General features: G+C 33.8%; 1 protein-coding gene and 1 pseudogene across 1 annotated transcript; one reads left to right on the top strand and one right to left on the bottom strand.

The window, feature by feature from the left end:
• Window positions 1–537: 537 nt before the first annotated feature.
• On the top strand, window positions 538–2,487 carry LOC123685935 (annotated as a pseudogene).
• A 10,259-nt stretch (window positions 2,488–12,746) lies between these two features.
• Window positions 12,747–15,088, bottom strand: LOC123685936. Its single transcript, XM_045625826.1, has 2 exons — window positions 14,598–15,088; window positions 12,747–14,523 (listed from the first exon to the last, which is right to left on the bottom strand). The coding sequence occupies exon 2, from the start codon at window positions 13,724–13,726 to the stop codon at window positions 13,055–13,057; it is 672 nt and encodes a 223-aa protein (XP_045481782.1). The 5' UTR covers window positions 13,727–14,523; window positions 14,598–15,088; the 3' UTR covers window positions 12,747–13,054.
• Window positions 15,089–21,554: the final 6,466 nt, after the last annotated feature.

Genomic DNA, 21,554 nt, shown 5'->3' with positions numbered 1-21,554 from the left:
CTCTTGTCTGCATCGATCTTCGGGATCAGAAATTTGAGAGAGTAAGTCATACCTTACGCGTTGTCGATTGGCTCAACATGGAAAGAAGAAGATCTCTTCATGCTTCATTATTGCTCATGAAATTATCAATCAACCGAACTCCTCCGTACCTATATAATAAAATAACATTTCGTTCTGATGTCCATAATTTGAACATACGTTTTAAAGGTACCCTTACAACGCCTGGATTCACAACACAATTATTTCGTAGATCTCTTTCATATTTTGTCACGCTTTGTATAAATAGTTTATCTGTGGACATCAGAGGAGTTAATAATATAAAACGTCTACGGACCTCAATATTCAGCGAGCTTAAGAATGAGCAGATGGCTATTCTATCTGATTGATATTTATGTGGATATATATTTGTACTTGTGGGTGTGTATTGTATATTTTGATTTTTCATACAATTGTAATATATCTTGAGTAAAGACTTGTATATGTGGATATATCGTTGTTTTCAGAGTAAATCCCATTAGCCTGATAATTTTCTTTATAGAGCTCTTAGAAGATTGAAAATAGAGGTTTTTTTTCTGTCCTTAAGTACAACCTTGGTAAGATTCGTTTTCATTTTTTTTTTTTTTTTTAAACTATGCGGTACGTTTTTGCGCATCTGAATTGCCGTTCCTTGCTTCCTAGCTTCGATGATGTTAGAGATCTCTTGAATCAACATAACTTCACAATATTAGCTCTAACAGAAACGTCGCTGAATGAAGATGTTGATGATGCTGATTGACACATCGATGGTTATGTCTTGTTGAGAAAGGATCGTGGGTTCCGGGGTGGAGGGGTAGCTTTCTAATTGAGGGAGGATTTGTGTTATAAAATTGTTCCAAGTTTGAGTGTTGGTGAAAGACTATGGGTAAACGTTAAATTAAATGGATTGTGTGTTGTGCTAGGAGTTGCTTATAGACCACCGAGTACCAGCGTGGCTGACTTCATTGATGACCTTGAGATGGATTTTTCACAATATTTGCCAGTCTGTGATGAATTATTCTGTTTAGGCGATTTTAACATAGATGTACTCGATTTGGCCAGCGGAAGATGAGCCAGATTTTCTGAAATGTGCGATGCTTATTCTATTAAGCAAATAGTGGATAAGCCGACTCGGCTGACCCGAAATTCTGCGACTGCAATAGATCTCATTTTAACTAAAAATACTGATCTAGTTGCTGATTGGGACACAATGAATGCTGACAATGTTTCTGATCATGAATTGATTTTTTGTAACCTCAATCTGCGCCCAATTTCAGATAAGGAGACTTTCAAAATAATACGGGACTTCGGAAATTTTGATATAGATTTGTTCTTGTCGGATTTTTTCGCTGTTCCGTTTCATAAGCTGTTTTATGTCAATGATGTTGATACCAAGGTTGACTTCTTCACTGAACATATATAATGTCTATTCGAAGTTCATGCACCGTTTAAAAGAGTAAGATCTCGAAAAAAGTTTTCACCCTGGTTAACTTCAAATACCAGATTATTGATGTTCATTCGCGATGAAGCAAGAGTGAAGTGGAAATGTTCAAGGAGCCCGATTGACTATGATGAGTACAAGAAGTTAAGAAATTTCACAGCTCGGGTTATTAAGGCGGAAAAGCGAGCATATTTGAATGATGCGCATGGGGTGGGTGCAGACGGTGGGAATGTTTGGACCCGGTTAAGGCGGCTTGGTGTGATGGGAAGAACTACTGGGATTCCTTACTACTTGGCGGACGCAGATGATATTAACGACTACTTTGTGAAGTCTGTGCGAAGATTGGATCCTGATCTTGATACACTAGCATTTTACAACGGTAACTGTAGGGTATTAGATGATGAAGGCCTTTGGGAGTTTGAGGGGCAGTTCAGCCGGTTCTGATGGTTTGAGTTACAGAATGCTCGAGTATTGTTATCCCCATATCATTCCTTATGTATCTCATATAATCAACTTTTGTATTGAAAAATCTGTATTTCCATCTGAGTGGAGGAAGGCTTTGGTAACTCCCATTCCGAAGGTGAAAGTTCCCAAGCATAAGGGTGATCTGCGTCCGATCAGTGTTCTTCGTGTTTTATCCAAGTTCTCCGAGAAGATCCTGAAGGATCAAATAAATGAATTTATCAACAAATTTTCTTTGATTCCGGTTGTTCAATCTGCATTTCGCCCACGGCATAGTTGTGAAACTGTGCTTTTGCATGTTGTAGATGATATCGTTTCTGCTCTAGATAAAAACCATGTGACCATCTTGATTTTATTAGATTACTCTAAAGCGTTCGATTCTATAAATCATCAGACATTACTTTCTGTTCTGCGGTATACAGGTTTCAGTTCTGGTTCACTTTCGTTGATTTTTCAGTACTTATTCAATAGATCTCAGCTTGTTTCGTTCGATGGCACGACCTCTGCACCACTACCAATTACTTCTGGCGTGCCCCAGGGTAGCATCTTGGATCCACTGTTCTATTCTCTTTACACTGCAAGGTTACCATCACTTTTAAAGTCCTGTCAAGTTCACCTTTATGCTGATGATACCCAGTTATACTTCTCCCTTCCGATCTCTGATTTTCAAAGTGCAGTTGATAAAATCAATGATGACCTATATTCAATACATCAATTTGCTAGGAACCATTCTTTATACTTGAATGCCAAAAAATCATAGGATATGTTATTTGCACCAAACCATCTTCGAACGAGTCTTCGCTGCCTTGATTTATTTATTGATGGTGATAATAATAATAATAATAAAGGCCTTCATTTATAGAAATTATGATACAAAAAATTCAACAGAATTGAGGGCGAGATTTAGTTCGCGCTGTCTCAGGTATTACAACTTGAAAATAAAACCTACTAAAAGTCCCGAGACCTCACGTCTATTCTTCCACCTAACCCTCTGTAATTGAACTAGAAACAAGATAAAAAAAGAAAGAAAAATATGTTCGAACATAAGCCACTAACTTAAATCTAATGAGCTCACCAATGCAGCAAAACAAGCAAATCTTTGTAGAACTTTCACTAGAAACAGCCATAGCACAACAAAAATTAATAAATTTTCAAGATGTTGAGTTCAAAGGAACATAATATATCAGTTAGTTGGAATAATTAAATTGATTTACAATAAATACAATGGGTCATTACGAAAGTTGTTTAATATGTGTAGTTTGAATTTATCTAAAGTTAAGCCCTTGTATTCAAATCCCAACCCATTCATAAGATACGGAACTTGATAGGAAAACGATCTAGTGAATAGCGCGGTGAAGTGTTTGGGAATAGAAATCGTGCCCTTTGAACGAATATTAACATGGTGCATTTCAGAACGAAACCTGATTTTATTAGCAAGCAACAAAGGTGAATTACGTCTGATTATATTGAAAAATAACGTGAGAGAGTGTAACTGCCTTCTATGTTTCATATTCAGCCAATCAGTGCATCTGAGACTGTATGTTACCGGTTTATACCTCCTGATCCCATGAATGAACCTCAAACATGAATTCTGTAAACTCTGGATTCGCTTCTCATCCACAACAGTCAAGCAGGGACCATAAACTGCATCACAAAAGTTTAGATGAGAAAGAACCAGCGAGTCACAGAGAATTTTCTTATTATTACTGTTCAAGTATTTCCGACACTGATACAGAAGTCTCAAACTCAAATAGGCTTTACCCAAGCACATCGAAATGTGCTTAGAAAATCTTAAATCCGTGTCCATAGTTAGGCCTAGGTTTCTTATATTTTCCTGAAAGTCAATCGTCTCTCCCCCCAACACTATGGTACCGCCGAAATCCCGCAAAAACGCTCTTCTATCATTCTTACCACCGAAAAGAAGACATGTTGACTTACTGACGTTCAACTTCAGACAATGTTTTTGAGAAATTTCATGTATTCTACACAAGTCGAAGTTCAGAGCACTTAAAGCTTGCTCAGCCTCATCGGGTTTAAAAGAAAATTTCAGCTGGCTGTCATCTGCATAAAAATACAACCTTGCTGAAAGGGAAATAAAAGCAAAACAACAAATATAAATAATGAAAAGCAGAGGTCCAAGAATGGAACCCTGCGGGACCCCAGAAGTCAGGCTCACAAAAAAAGACAACACACCATCATTGAGTACCGCTTGGGATCGAGATCCGATATAACTCTCAACCAGCCTTATGGCCTCCCGAGAAAAACCAATATAATGAAGTATAGCCAACAAGACTTTGTGATTTATTGAGTCAAACGCTTTGGTGAAATCTAGCAAGGTTATGATTGTTAGATCGTTTGGAATTTGTTCATGTGGCTAGAAACCTTGGTGTGATGCTCGATGATCGTCTCTCATTTGATGATCATGTGAAACTATTGCTCCGACGTTCTTTCAGTGCGTTGAAGTTGATTTATAGAAATAGACACTTTCTTACTACCAAAACGAAAACTCTCTTATGAGATACATTAGTGTTATCTCAATTCAACTTTTGCGACGTATTATATGGCTCATTTTTATCATATAGAAATGTGAAAAGAATTCAAATGGTTCAAAATTCTTGTCTTCGTTTTATTTGTGGTATAGAAGGTAGAAGACGAGAACGGATCTCTCATAGAATAAAAGAGATTGGCTGGTTGGACATGGATGCTTGGAGAAAGCTCCACTGTGCGTGCATTTTCCATAAGGTAGTACTCAATAAAACCCCTTCATGTCTATATAACAAGATTACATTTAGGACTGACGTTCATAATTTGAACCTAAGACATAGAGGGGTGGTGATGATTCCGTTACATCGTACTCAATTTTTCAAAAAGGGTTTTTCATATAAAATATCTAAGGTATACAACAACTTGCCAAATTTCCTGAAGAGCACATCCATTCATCGCTTCAAAGCAGATTATGTAAGATTTTTTCACCCTGTTTAGATATCCGTATATTTATATACATATTTACTTATTTATTTTTGTTTGTTTTATTTCGATTATAAGATATAGATTATTCCCATTACACTTTATTTTACTTTATTTTTGATTATCAGGGTTGTACTGGACTGTTGAGTTTTCATTTCATGCACCTCCTCATGAAATGTTTATAATGAAAGATTATTACAGGGATTATTTTCGTTGGATATATTTTTCCCAAGTTGGTATTGTAGACTTGTTACTTTACTGTTTTTTTTTTATTTGGTCGGTATTGAAAACCGGTGGGAGTTTTGTTTCAAAACTTTTCGATATTCTCACCAATTTCCAACAACTGTTTATATATAATGTATTTTTTGTATGATTATTGTTATGAAAGGTATTGTTGGAAATGAAGTATATTATTATTATTATATGATTCTATTTCAAGTTATGTCATGTTTTGGGTGGTTAAGATATTTTTGAGGGTTTGGTATGAGTCTAGTTACAATGAGTTTTTTTTCAATTTTTTTTTTGTCAATGAATCAGAGTGTTAGATTGAACAGTACGCTCAATGCAGTGTGCTGGATCTCGCCCTTTCAATTATTCCTATAGTTGTAAGAGTTTTGTTATTATTTTTTACGGCTAAATCACAAGCCTGGGGCTCGCCAAGCACAGATCAGAGAGGAGAATACGTTGAGGAACACGGGAGCCCATACCATCCAGAGAGGAAATTCCATTAGCCACGTGACGTAACGCTCTGCTCAGAAGAAATGGCCAGTAGTATCAGAGGATGGGAAAGAACATTTGACAATCCATACACCAATCACGGCCAATTAAACTTCAAAATAAACACGGGAAAAAAGACAATGAACATAAAACAAGTGGGGAGTTTATTTGAGGACTCGAAAATTTGTTGAAAAGCTAAAAGAATTGAACAACGCGCAGTTAAGGAACGATGCATATGAAATGCTCATTAGAGCTCATACAGAATCCATCCTCGAAGAAAAACAGACACCGCAAAAAAAGGCCGTATTGGTGGAACGAGGATATTGAAACAAGCAGGAACAGGTACATCAGTCATAGAAGAAGATGGACTAAAAGAAGAGAAAAAATGAAAAAGTGCAAGATGGATCAACAGCCGGAAGTTGAAAGGTGCTTGGAGGAGGCGAAAGTTTTAAAGAGACTAATCAGAATTTCCAAGACGAAACACTGGAAAGAAATGCTGGGGCGTCTACAGGAAGATTCTGCTATGTGCGTTTATTCTTCTATGTGCGTTTCGAGAGAGTATACGTGCTATTGAGTCGGCGCTTTGACGTGAACCATAATTGACCAGCAGTTATCAATCAATTCATCAAATAAATTGATTTAAAATTTTGGTATTTGAAAATGGTATTTACAAAGGATCAAAGTTCCGATATCAAGAAAATAATTTGTGAATGTTTCCAAGATAAGAAGTTAATGGAATCGGTAGCTGACAAATTATCAGAACTGCTCTCAGAGAAGTTGCCTAAACAAATCATCGAATTGGAAAACAAAGTCGACCTAATGAAAATGGAAATGTCACAATTAGCTGATGCAAATCGTGACTTGCAGTTGAAATTCGATCAATTATCTGAAGAAAATCATAAATGCCAGGCTGAAATAGATGACCTTCATCAGGTTAAAATTGTCTAATTTGAGAATTTATGGAGTCGAGCAGGAAAAAGATGAAAATGTTGGAGAAATTGTTTGAAATTTATTCACACGAAAACTTCCACTACAACTGTCTGATTTTGAAATAAAAAACTGTTACCGAATAAATGCTAACAGTCAAATTGGAAATAAGAAGCATTGTCCAATTATTGTGAAGTTTTCATCGTCCGATGACTGTGTCAAGATCTTGTCTAATGAGAAAAAGTTGAAGGGATCTAATATCACTATTACTGAGGATTTAACCAAGTCAAGATATGAAATTTTCGTCAAGGCAAGGGGAATCTGCGGAAGACAGAATGTTTGGTCTCAAGGTGGAAGAATATGTATATCTATTATTTGATGGTAAAAAACATTCTTTAAGTAGTTATGCTGAATTCAGAAAAATCCTTTCATTATAGATTATCGTCTCGTTGATTCATTTTGCACTGTTCGAATCTCAATTTTGAATACAAACTTGTTTGTTTATATAAAGTTTCAGGTTAAGTTTTCTATCATTTCATTAATTTTTGCGGGGAGGAAGGAGGAAACAAAGAGTATACTGTAAACGTTCTTATCTTTTACCATTTGTCATTGTTTTTTTGCCTACCATATTGTTTAGGAACGTTATCTAGTGTTTGTTTTTATACGTTAACTGGCTGTACATGTTGGGATATTGTATGATATTTGGTTGAAACATATTCAATTCGAAAATAAAATATAATTTGTTTTGTTAATATTTGTATCACTGTTACCTACTTAGTATTCAATTTGGAATTCATTGTTTGGGGGAGAAATTGTTTCGGTTTACTATACATTTAATATTTGAGTTACGTTCATTAATAATTCTGGTGGTAATTTGAAGATGTGGGATGGCTAGAAATTTCAAGTTGTGTCATTTGAATATCGGTTCACTTTTGGCTAATTTTGATGATTTCAGAACATTAGTAGATGATTTCGATGTCGTGGGTGTTTCTGAGACGTGGTTGGGTGATGGGGTCGATGCGGAGGCCATAACCATCGATGGTTTCACTTTTTATAGACAAGATCGACAAACCAGAGGCGGAGGTGTCGGAATTTATATATCGAATAAGATCAAATCCATATCATTAATTTCAAGTAGTATTAACAACCATTGCGAACAGATTTGGATCCGGATAAAGATAAAAAATACCTCCTTTACAATCGGTTGCGTCTATCGTCCCCCTAAGGGTAGTCTACCTTCTTTCATTGAGTCTCTTGACAATTCCTTGTCATTAATCTTTCCCACTGTAGATGAGTTGATTTGTTTTGGGGATGTTAACATCGATTTGCTCTCAAACGGGATCTTGGTTAATTCTTTGGAGGCCTATGGTCTCGAACAGTTGATAAATGAACCGACAAGAATATGCGGACGCTCTTTGACATTGTTAGATCCAATTTTTATAACAAACCCTGAATACGTATTAAGTTCTGGTGTCATGGATGCAAGCAGTATGTCTGATCATAATTTAGTTCATTGTGAACTCAGCTTCAGATCGTCAGTCACGGAGCCTTAAATACATTATTATAGAGATTTCAAAAACTTCGATGTTATCTTGTTTCAACAAGACTTAATACAAGAATCTTTCAATGATATTTTCGCTATGAATAATATCGATGAAAAAGTTGATTTTTTCTCCGGTTTGATTCTGTCCGTGTTTGAGAGGCATGCTCCTTTGAGAGCGTCTCTTCTCTTCTATCTTCAATTGGTAAAAGGATTGACCAAAAAGCAGACTTAATATCAAGCTTTGAAAAAAAATTTGTTTTTTGTTTTGATTACTAGGTCTTCTATTAATGGGAACGGTTGTGATTGAGGGAATATTATCTTGTTTGAATCTCTAAAATCTATACATAATCTTGATCTTCTATTTATCTATCTTTTTTAAAGGCTAAAGTTACCGGGGCAGCAAAAGGGCTTTATGATTCTTCTATCGAATTTTTTTCAAGTAATTGAGATATTTGTTCTTCTATTTCTTTCTTGTCATCAATTGTACATCTATAAGGCCTTTCACTACAATATTTATCTACTATGAGATCTATTCTTGCTTCATAGTCTCTTTCGGTACCTATAACGTACTTATGTTCAGCAAAAATATTCTTATATTAGTTTACTAAATCTGTTATGATTTTTCTTTCACTATTATTCGAATGATTCATTGAAATATTAAAAGTATTTATCTCTACATGTTCATTAAAATTAATTTGATACTCATTCATTAATTAATTCGATTCGGAATCTTTTTGTTCTATCTCTAATCTTTCATTTTGTATCAACTTGAATTTTTGAATAAAATCTAGGCCTATAAGGAAATTGTACTTAAAATTCTCATAATTGATTATGAACACGTTTACATATTTTTCTATATTTAATATTTTCATTTTTAATTTTACCATACCATCTGTTTCATGAACACCATTAATAGTTCTCAAATCAGTTTTTTTTTTATAACCATTTTTTGTCTTTACATTAATCAATTCAGTATTTATCGATGATATATTAGATCCTGGATCATAAATTGCAGGTATTTCCGAAATATCATTCAAACTAATTTTAAGTTCAATCAATGGTGGCACGATTAGTTTTTCGTATCATCGGTACTTAATTCTACATCCAAAGTTAAGTTATTTATTTGTCTCAGTTTGTTACCTTTCATTTTTGGGTCCTTAAACCAACATTCCATTTCGGGATTAAATCTTGTTTCTTTGTTATTATCTTTGCATATTTTACAAGGTATTTTTTCTGTTTTTCCTTTAAAGTCAGGTCTAATCTTTTTGACTTTTGAATTTTTTTTTCATGGTTAAATGTTCTAATTTATTTAATTCATTATGTTGATCTTCAGATTTCACTTTTTTTTTATCAATTTTGTCTAATATGAAGTTGAGTTAACCCATAGCAATAAGATCAACAAGCCTATCATTATAAGTATGTTATATTATGTTATCACTATCCATAGTTGTTCTTACTAGTTTCAATAGAGTACAATCATACCAATTTGCAGTAACTTTTTCCATAAATAAATAAATAAATAAATAACGCCTTTATTCAGAGAAAGATTATAATATGCCTAGCAATCATGACATCAAGGGCGAAGTCTAGCAAGCTATTCAACTCAACCCCACAATGATGTACGAAGCCAGACTAATATTGCATAATTTTAATTAAGATTGAAACAACGAGATGGCTGAAATAAAAATAATATGCGATAATATGTGAATCAGAAAACACCCAGCACCTCCTCCCCACCACAGCAAGGAAAAAAAATCAAGAAAAAAAAAACATATATATATATACACACACCCAGTAATTATACACATATAGAAATACAAGGTCAAAGTGAATCATTGCTTATTGAGTAAAAAATCCTTAAGTTTATATTTGAATTTATTTATCTTTAGTATTTTGAAGTCAGAAGGCAATGCATTATAAAGTGAAATGGACTGGTAAAAGTAACCTCTCGTAAACATAGGTGTTTTATGATGTGGTAATATGAATTTATCATTATATCTCGTGGCTCTGAAGTGTACAGTACTATGCCTAACAAACCTTCGTCTCAAAAAATACGGACTACTGGGATTAGCGACAATTCCATGAGTGAAGGAACCCAAGTGATATAGCCTTCTAGATTCCATATTAAGACACTTATCTTCCTTAATACTGTGTGAAATAGGTTCAAACTTTCTCACACCGTGAATCAAACGAAAACACGATTTTTGAACCTTCTGTATTCTCTCCTTGTCCAGTTTGATGAGGCAAAGACCAAGAGATGGCGGCTGTGATAAATCAACTTTAGGTTAGAGTTAGCCTGGATGAGTAAATTTTTAACGTGTTCCGTGAAGCGGATATCTGTATCTAGAAGCAAGCCCAGGTTTCTGGCCTGATCTGTGAAATAAAGCTTTTGAGTGTCGATGCCTACATTCATATTCATGGTCAAAAATTCTTTTGTTCTCTTGTTGGCAAAGCACATAATTTTTGTTTTTTCGGGATTGAGTATTAAATTATGTTTGCTTGATAATTTTTCTAGATGACTCAAATCCTCATTGACTCTACGCGAAGCTTCTTCATATGTACCCCTAGAGAATCGGTAATAGAACTGTGTGTCGTCTGCATATGCCTGAGCACTACAATGTTTGAAACTCGTTATTATATCAGATGTATAAATTATAAAAAGCAAAGGCCCTAGTACGGACCCTTGAGGGATCCCAGCAAGAACATCAAAAGCAGACGACGCAGTATCGCCAATCGATATATATTGAGTTCTACCGGTCAAGTATGAATACATCAGTTCCACCGACTCTGGTTGAAAACCAAAATATTGTAACTTTGCGCATAACAACCGATGATTCAAGGTATTGAAGGCTTTAGTGTAATCGAGCAGGACAAGAATACTCGCTAAACCAGAGTCATACGCTTCGATAATATCACCTATTACCGTCGCAAGAGCTGTCGCACTACTATACCCCTTTCTGAATCCACACTGAGTCTGTGGAAGCAATTCGTTAATATTTAAACATTGTTCTATTTGATTACTCAGAACTTTCTCGAAAATCTCCGATAGAAGTGGTAGAATACAAATTACTCTTAAGTCAGAATGATTACGAGGACTTCTAGATTTGGGTATTGGTTTTCCCAGAGCTACCTTCCAAGAATACGGAAAATAATTGCGTTCTATGCAAACATTTAATATATGTACAATGTATTTCACTATGATTTGTCTACAATATGAAATCATCTTAAGAGTTATCCCATCAATACCTGCGGCATTACTACGAAACCCATCAATAATACTCTCAACCTCCCGAATAATCGTCATATGAAAATGAAACGAAGTGCCCCCAGGATGTGAATTCTTCAAATAATATTCTATTTTTGAGTTACAGTTGTGATTATGACCATTGGAAATCGAGGAAAGATGGTTCTTTAGCGATTCCGGATCGCTAAGAAAATATGTAGATTTAGATGCAAACACGTTAAGATCTTTCAAGGCCTTCCAAGCTTTCTTAGAATTACGTCCCTGAGCTACAGAATTAAGAAAGATTTTTTTTCAGTACGTATGGCTGTGACCGTCAGATTTCTGAGTTGTTTATAAATGTTTCAGTCCTCAGGAGATCGAGTTTTTTTGAATTTCTGTAAAGCAAGGTCTCTCTGCCTCATCATAGACTTGAGGTTGTCTGTTAACCAGGGTGCTGCTGGTTTTGTTACCCTTCTGGTTATATAGGGTGCATGTTTATCGAAAGTTTCGAGTATAAAAGAATTTAAAAGTTTAACCTTCTCATCAATATTCTCCTCAGATATTAAATGAAACCAGGGTAGTCTCTCAAGTTCGCATTGAAAATTTTGGATATTAAAAGTACGGAAATTACGATAGGTTATAATCTTAGGCGTCATTTTTTTCTTTTTAAGATTTAAACTTATAAAAACTAATCTATGGTCAGAAATGTGCGACGTATCAAGCGTACCCACCTCAATCACAAGATTTTCATTACTGAAAAAAATAGGGTCGAGCAATTTTGAAGATGTTTCAGTTATTCTTGTGGGTTCATTCAAAAGCTGTTTCAATCCATATGATTCGAAACAAGTTGGTAGAGGACCAATAGATCTCATAAAATCGAAATTCAAATCATCCAGACACAAAACTTCATCAGTGGTAGGATACACAACTGACAAAATATTATCCACATCTTCAATAAACTTATTCAAACTAAGATGAGGAGGCCGATAAAAAGCAACAACTGTCACTGTGCGAGAATTAAATCTAAATTTAATTGAAAGATATTCACAATTACCTATATGTTGTTGAATTTCGAATTCTTCATATCTAATACCTTGCTTAATGTACGCAGCAACTCCACCTCCTCTACCATCTCTATCACTCCTCAAAAAATCATATCCATCAATTTGGACTATATCATTACTGATACACGAAGAAAGCCATGTTTCCGTTAGGATTGCAACATCAAAATCGTTATCTAGAATTAATGTAGAAATGTCATTGAAATTATTCAGTATTGACCTTGCGTTCAAATGAGATATTTTCATTATAAATGAAAAAAAAATGGAGCAAAATACAACTATTATGTATTATTTAATATCTTTGATCAATTTAGTACTTAACAGTTAAGAATTACTGCGGTGAAACAAAGGAGGAGCCAGCGCTTCATGACTATACAAATGTCAGTCTAATATCTCTGAATGAAATTGTAATATGAAATGAATAAAGAAAAAAAAAAATAATAACAAAACGATAATGCACCAGAGGTACCCACCAGGTACTAACTGATCCCCAAACTGCACAAGTAAAAATTAAATAAGAAATGCAAGTAGGGCTCCAAAATTATACATTTTCAAAAATTGTTTTCATACATAAATACTCGAAAAGAATTTCATTCTACTACTTTCAGTGAGAAAAAACAAAAAGAAAGAAATAAAAACAAAATCCAATGAATTACAACCTGGAGTCACATCGATCAATCCCTTATCGCTCACAATCTTCAAACTCCTCTATCACCTATGTGCACCCTTTTACCATCAATATCACAATAAATCAAGCCATTATGAGTCCACACAGATTTTCCGAAAAATTTCTTAGTCTCCTTCAACAGCAACAAATTCTCAATAGATAGCAGTTCTGTAATAAGTATTTTCGAACCTTTCAGTTTTCGTTTGTTTACAAACACTGCATCACGAGTCCAACGACGACAGAAATCAACAGCCACCGGTCGCGGCTTCTTCTTATCAGAGTTTACCTTTTTTCTTCCCATACGTTGACAGCTATTTATATCGTTCTTATAAATATCAATGCCAATCTGATTCTTAAAAATTTCACAAACATCGACGATAATATTAGATTTTGTTTCAGGAATGCCATGAACGAGTAGAATATTTGAATTTCCTTTGATTTCTAAAGCCTTTAGTTTATTTTTTGTACGTACCATGTCATCCTTAATCCGATTCAGGTCACTTTTTATCTCAGATATTACATCATTCATTTTAGTCTCGAACTTTTCGAACAATTCCAAAATATTAGGACCATCAGTCGGGATAAATGTAGATTGGGATTTTATAAATTGTACCTTAAAGTCTTCGAATCCTTTCTTGAATTCCTCCGATAGTCTGTCAACTCGTTCACTTACTTCTTTCACACTCACTGTCGGTTTACCCATGTTCAGGTGAATGTACTAATTCCAATTTAATTTTAAATAATGAACAGGTAGTTTTTTAATATTTCTGTAATACAGTCTTTAAATATTCGACAAGGGATAAATTTAATTTAATGAATTTCGAGGAGCCCAAACTAACACCGTCTAAACCGATTCAAGCGCCATCTCAGTATCAAATGATTTTAAAATTTCTATTTTATTACAATTTTCATCACTTTCGAATCTTTCACATTCTTTTTCAAAACTTCTTAACCATTGCTCTGCATTTGCATTTTTTCCATCAAATTTTCCGATAGTGAATTCTGTGGCCAATTTACCCACATTTCTCTCTCCACAATTTTCTTGGTTTTTTTTCAGTATAGCTTCTCTAATAATTTTTCTAATGAATGTTCTTATGCACTAGTACTTGTAGTTGTGTCACTGCTTTCTTCACTCACTTCCTCTTAGTATACGTTTTGAAATTGTATATTACCATCCTCATCGAAATAAGTATTTTTCATTTCTTTTGTTAAACTCACCCACACTCTCCTTGTTTGGCCCCTTTGTGAGCAAGTTTTCTTGATTTTTGTATATGCCGCAGTTTTAAGTAATTCTACATGTAATAATGCATTTGAAGACTTTGAATGTATTTCCATCCGTTGTAGTTATTCTGGTCACACAAAGCACATTTGACTTTCCATCTGAAGCAGCCAGCATTTTGAATGTGAACTTCAACTTTTCCATAGTGATTTAAAACCAGAATGTTGTTTTATAATATAATTAAATATCTTTCAGATTGGATTGAAAGCAGCTGTGTTTCTCTGTAAATAAAAAAGCTTTTATTATGATATACACTATTTACACTTACATACATGATCCAGAATATTAATCCTACCTGTAAATAACAAAGAAACAACATTCAATGTTCTTATTCACTACATTGTCGTTAGATAACGTATACAATATTGCAACTCACTGTATTCGGAATGAATTCATCGATCATACCGATGATACGTTTGCGAATTTAACAATGTTCCGTATAGGTATTAAGCAATCTGATTCATTGACCTGATTACGCGCGTAATTCAATCAGATCGAGGAAATTCCTTACATATGGTCGAACTCGATTTATTTGTTGACTTTTTCATGTTATCTTCTGTTAATTAAATGAATCTATCCAATTATTCGGATTCCGAATTTTCATTTCCAATCTCTCCATCGGTTCATCCCCACTGTAACCAGTAATCTGGATCTTCGGTGAAATTTTTTTCGGTTGATGTATTTCATACTTCGAATTGAGCTTTTCCTCAGCTTCTTTTCTGAACCGTTCCATATCCTGCTTCGTATCACATTTAACTTCTACGTTGCTTTGACTGGTTACTTTCAGATTTCGTATTCCAATGTTCAAATTCGATGGATGTACAGTGCATCCCATTTTGGGTGAGACAGCCAGGTTTCTCGCTTGTTATTTGAGATAGAGCCTTGCGGTTTTCACGTTCCTGTCCTACTTTTTCGTGAAACTCAAGTTGGTCTAATCAGATTTTGCATAACTGTTTTCGTTCAAGAGATACAGGATGATTTTGGAAATTGATACTTTTCTGACCCCTCCTGTATCACCGAAGTTATTAGAAATAATGCTGAGCTGAATACTACGTCTGAATCAGAATTCTGCGTAGAATCCAGTGGCGTACTCAATTTTTTTTTCGGGGTATGGTTTTGAAGATTCAACACAAATCTATATTTTTTTCAATGGAACACCATGTATATCATTACTTCGCTGAATTCTTTATTTTTTTCCCCTTCAAAATGATGTATGATACCATGTAGGTAGGATGTTCAGAAATGTTAAAAAAAAACATCAAATAATGATGATTTTTTGTAAATGGGCCATGAATTTTCAATGTTTCGATAGGAGGATTATTACTTTCGATTTTTAAAAGTAGTAGGTCATTGATGATACAAACATCCTTGTTGTTATTATGGCTACTATGCATGTGGGAGCATTGTTTTATCAAGTAGGCATTGGAGGGAAAAAAACCAATCTGATCTAGCTGTCATCGCTATGAATTATTGTTATTATTATTGATTCTTTTTTTATATGGGAAATCCATTGTCCATCAACAAAAAATCATCATTATTTGATGTTTTAGTGTTTTTTTTAACATTTCTGAACAACCTTCCTACATAGTATCATACATCATTTTGAAGGGAAAAAATTAACGAATACAACAAAGTAATGATATACATGGTGTTCCATTAAAAAAAATATAGGTTTGTGTTGAATCTTCAAAACCATACCCCGAAAAAAAAATTTAGTACGCCACTGGATTCTACGCAGAATTCTGATTCAGACGTAGTTTTTACCTCAGCATTATTTCTAATAACTTCGGAGATAAAGGAGGGGTCCGAAAAGTATCAATTTTCAAAATCACCCTGTATCTCTTGAACGGAAACAGTTATGCAAAATCTGATTAGACCAACTTGAGTTTCACGAAAAAGTAGGACAGGAACGTAACAACCGCAAGGCTCTATCTTAAATAACAAGCGAGAAACCTGGCTGTCTCACCCAAAATGGGATGCACTGTAATCTTGTTTGGACATCTTGTTTACTGTTCAATGCATCCTGCGGTACCCTAAGTTTGATAAAAAGGGTTGGTAAACTCATTTTAATTCCTGATTTGCTATTCTGATCGCTCTGTAATACTGCTAATACTACATAGCTTTCCCTCATCAAGGGTGGTTTCAGTTCTGATTTTAAATCTTGAATATCTTTCTTCATTTCTGATTTCAACTTTTCTATATCTTTTTTTCATTTCATTCGTCATTTTCATCATGAATGGCATCCTGGCTAACCATTCCTTGCAATCCTCGCATATGAGCAATAAAACCCCTCTTTTGTAGGGGCGAGCATTTTGCTTCAGTTTGGGCTATATTTGCACATCTCTTGTGAAGTTGACATTAGTCACATTTATAAAAATCCTCAAAACAATCTTGTTTACATTTTAAGCATTTATATTCCTCGTTTGACAAATTTGTTGTTGTCTTTTTTCATTCGCACATTTCAACTGTGATTAACAGTAAACGGTTTCTAAGAAATATCATATATTATATACAAGTCTCGAATTTTACACCGATTGTGAATTTTACAAGGTGAACAACCTCTTGATGTACAATTATTATCGTTAAGGAATTATAATTTGTCAAACTGTTTCAACAATGGAATTTTTGATACTTTTCAAGAGCGAGTAAACGACGGTGACACATGACATATTTATTGTGAAGATAACATTCTAACTCTAACACCCCTACTCCATGTATTCAATCTCTCCCTAAAAAAAAGCATATTTTCCACTAAGTGGAAAACATCTAAAATTATCTTTATATAAAATGGAGATAGACATAGCACAAAGAACTACAGGCCCATCTCCAAGTTGTGTATTTTCAGAGAGCTCATCAAAAAAATTATATACAATGAAATTATCAAGGTGACTAAAGGTGTGGTTATACAGGAACAGAATCGGTTTTTCCCGCGTAGATCGATTGAGACCAATTTGTTTACCATCACTGAATATATTCTTGTATTCCTCTTTGGAATAATGCACGATATAAAAGAAAGAATAGCAGGATTGCAGACACCAGGGCAGCTTAGAGCCGAACTCTACTATACGGAATGGTACATCGGTACAATTAAGGAAATTTTACAAATAACAAATGCATCAATAAAATAAGAAAACATGGCATTCTCCAGAATTAAAATATTGAATATGAAAATTATTAGTTATCCTGAAAATTAAGAACATCATTGTTTGGGAATCTCAAATTTTTTGAATATTTGTTCAAAGTTTTATTGGCCAAATTAAATCATTTCCTTTTAGTTGATATTCGAATTTCGCGGCATTGCAGGCTACACGTCTGAAACATCGGCAACTGCTGGTTTTTCGGACACATATGTTATTGTTATTATTCTCATTTGCGGAACGGCGAAGTCGATTTTTCTAGTGCTATCAAAGTGCCCATAATAATTATAGCAAAATTATAAAATTCCATTCAGTGGTGTGATCCAACATCTACAGAAATCCAAGAACCAACGTTGAATCTCCTGAAAATCATTTCATTTCACAGGCAGACCAGTTCAAGGTCAGGAACATCTCACATTGTGCATCTGTTTATTATTTTCAACGGGTATTAAAAGGCGAATATTTTTAATTCATTCCATCTTATTAATATTTCCTAATTCATACAGTGGATACTATTTTAGTAACAAATTCAATCTTTACAGATCAATATTTTGTTGCGGTCGCTGTATTTTGCCTTCTGGAGTTGTTTAAAAGTACTTTGTTTGCATATTTTTTCACCACATCTTTACTGCATTCTTGAATATCGTAAGTAATTTTCAATTACTATTATTACTTCTTTCCAATAATTGTCATTACTTCTTTTCAATAACCATCATAATTACCTACTCATTTTCATATTTCGTTCATTTATTGATTATTATTACTTATTTACAGCAATTTATTCAACACTTACGTCAATTAATTTATGCACAGCTACATTTTGAAAATCTGAATTACAATTCACGCTAATTCGCCGTTTCTATTCATTCATTAATATATCAGATTAATAAATTTATTATATTCATTCATATGTCCAACAAATTAACTAGAGCTAGTTTTCAAATAGAATTTCTTTAATCAAGTTCTCATCATTCATGTATGAATATACGTTCTTCAGATAAACTTTCATAATCGAATTTACGAAATACGAAATATAAAAGACTATAATAAGTTTCTTCACGAATGACTGAATTTTGTTTGGATAAAGCGATATTTGGAATGACGAATTTCTGAACACCATCATTTTTCAAAAGAAGTCGAAGATTGAATAATGTTTCGAATAAATTTTCATAAAGAACGGATTCATCATAAAATTCTTTCAGAAATATTATATAAACGGATTGTTGAGGTAATCTTTCAACCACTATATCGGATTTGGATATTTTCGAACGAGTAGGTAGATCTGAAAGTTTTGATTTTATATAGTCTGAGAAATCATTAGAATCAGAAAGGTCATATGACCTTGGTACTATAAAGTTTTTTATTTGTGAAATGGAAATATCAATTAATTTTGGTTTTGGACATTGAACCGCTCTTCGATGAAAGCTCTTGAAATTGTCACAAGTTAATTCTTCTTCGTTAATTGAATGGATAATTTCGCTTGAATCTTGATTTGGAAAATTATAAATTGATATCTTAATATTGGAATCTGAGAAAATGTATTGAATCATCTTGAAAATTTTAAGCCAATATAATTCATCCAATCCACAAGCAATTCGTGGTAAAGCCAAATAAGTATCTTTGTTATTGATGCATAATTTTTAAGATTTAGAAATGAATTGAACAGTTTCATAGGATGGTTTTTCAGTTATGAGGTAGTAGATGATCCGATTTTCATATCGAATTTTTGCTACTTGATTTTTTTGAGATGAATATTCTTTAGAAACACAATGACCTAGAGAATATTTTTCAGGTGAATTGAATAAATCACCATTAATTTCCGAAATATTGGATGGTTTTTTTTAATTTTGTTTTTATAGTTTAAGAAAGTCACCCAAAGAATTTTGATTGATATAATTTAATTTTTCTTGAAATGATTTTACTTGAAGCATCAGCGTTTTGATTTAATTTTACTTTCTTATGGACAATTTCGTACCTAATCATAATCCATTAATTTCAATCTCCATCGAACTAAACGACTTGAAGGTTCTTTACAATTGTTAAGCCAAACTAAAAGTTAATGATCTGTGCAAATAATAAATTTTTGTGAATTTTGTGAATATTTACATGCTTCTACAATAGCCAAAAATTCTTTTTCTGTGGTGGAATAATTTCGTTTCTTTTTTGTTGAGTGTTTCAGAAAAATAACTAATTGGAAGTTTCCTATTGTTCCTTGAGATAAAATGGCACCGATTGCATCATTTGAAGCGTCAGTAGTTAATATGAGAGTTTCCGAGAAATTTGAAGGATTGGTTCTTTTGAAAGTAGTTCCTTAAATTATTCGAAAGATTTTTGACATTTATTAGTCCATTAAAATTTTTGATTTTTCTTTGATAAATTGGTAAATGGTTTTGCGATAGCTGAAAAATTTTCAATGAATTCCCGATAGTAACCAATAAGTCCTAAAACTGATTTGATTTTTCATGCACATGTCGTTCGAGTAAGAACAGTCGCCTGCTTGTCCTCTTCATATGTTTTTATTTTTTAAGTTATCCTCAAAATCTTGAGTAATTCACTGATATTTGTGAGGTCGAATTTAAGAGTATTTTTTGGTGAAATATTTGTAATCATTTTGGTTCGAATGGCTAAACCAGCAGCGAATATAAAAGAGTTGAACGTTCGCTTTGACAAATTGTCAGAAGAATTCAAAGATGAATTTTTGAAATCACAGTCTACTGCAATAACGATTACTAACATGGATGTGAGTCCGTTGGATCTCCTGAAGACATTTGAAAATAGGATCAATGGTGCTATTAATGAGATCAAGGTTGACATAAATTCTCTTAAAAATAATATCAACACGGTGAAGAAAAGGCAACAGAATTCGGAGATGAAAAATAATGTTAATTTTCTACTTGTACAGGGTGGGCAAATAAGCGAGGTAAGCGACTATATTTCAGGATCCACTCATCGTAGAGACTTGCGGTAAAAAATTTTACCACTAAACGATACAGGAAAATACACTGGAAATTGTTTTGAAGTTCATACCTCTACCTCTAGGGGGCGTAATAGCTACAGACGAGTAGAAAAATGAATTTTACCTGAAAAGGTTTCATATGAAGTTGAAGAAAAAATATCATCACTGTAATCCTTGGAAAATTCTCTATCTTTTTGAATTGTCACTTCCGATTTTACGATATCAAATAAGGGTAGGTGAAAGGGAGAAATCTGACTGATTGAAATGCCTGTAATTTCAGTTCGGCTCAACATTTTTTAGCAAATTAGATCTCGTCTGAAGGATAATATCTTGTTGATTGAGGACAGAATATACTCATGATAAATTTGTTTTTACTGCTTTCGATAGGGGGCGCTAAGTCAGAAGCTCATTGCTTTGTTCATTTTACTCCGAAATTTCAAATGTAATGATAGGATTTTCTCAACAGAAACAGAAATTCCATCAAATTTGCATGAAAAAACCCGAAGGTCTCAAAGCGATAGTTTCAGGCGTTCTGAAGATATGGCCGAAAGAAGAAATTCTTCAACTGATGCACTGCGAAAAACCAAATTGTGTCTTTAAGTTCTGACAAAAACAGAAATCCCATCAAATTTTTATGAAAAAACCAAAAGGTCGCAAAGCGATAGCTTCAGGCGTTCTGGAGTTATGACCGAAAGAACACAAAATTAAGTTTTTCAGTGCATCAGTTGAAGAATATCTTTTTTCTCGGCCATAACTCCAGAACGCCTGAAGCTATCGCTTTGCGACCTTCTGATTTTTTCATTAAATTTGATAGGATTTCTGTTATTATCAGAACTTAAAGACTCAATGTGGCTTTTCGCAGTGCATCAGTTGAAGAATTTCTTCTTTCGGCCATATCTTCAGAACGCCTGACACTATCGCTTTGGGACCTTTGGGTTTTTTCATGCAAATTTGATGGAATTTCTGTTTCTGTTGAGAAAATCCTATCATTACATTTGAAATTTCGGAGTAAAATGAACAAAGCAATGAGCTTCTGACTTAGCGCCCCCTATCGAAAGCAGCAAAAACAAATTTATCATGAGTATATTTTGTCCTCAATCAACAAGATATTATCTTTCAGACGAGATCTAATTTGCTCAGAAATAATGAGCCAAATTGA

The sequence above is a fragment of the Harmonia axyridis genome, chromosome X (genome assembly GCF_914767665.1).
Source record: "Harmonia axyridis chromosome X, icHarAxyr1.1, whole genome shotgun sequence".
In the NCBI taxonomy this organism is placed as follows: domain Eukaryota; kingdom Metazoa; phylum Arthropoda; class Insecta; order Coleoptera; family Coccinellidae; genus Harmonia; species Harmonia axyridis.
The sequence above is the reverse complement of the archived record's forward strand: the minus strand, read 5'-3'. Positions and strand labels throughout refer to the sequence as shown.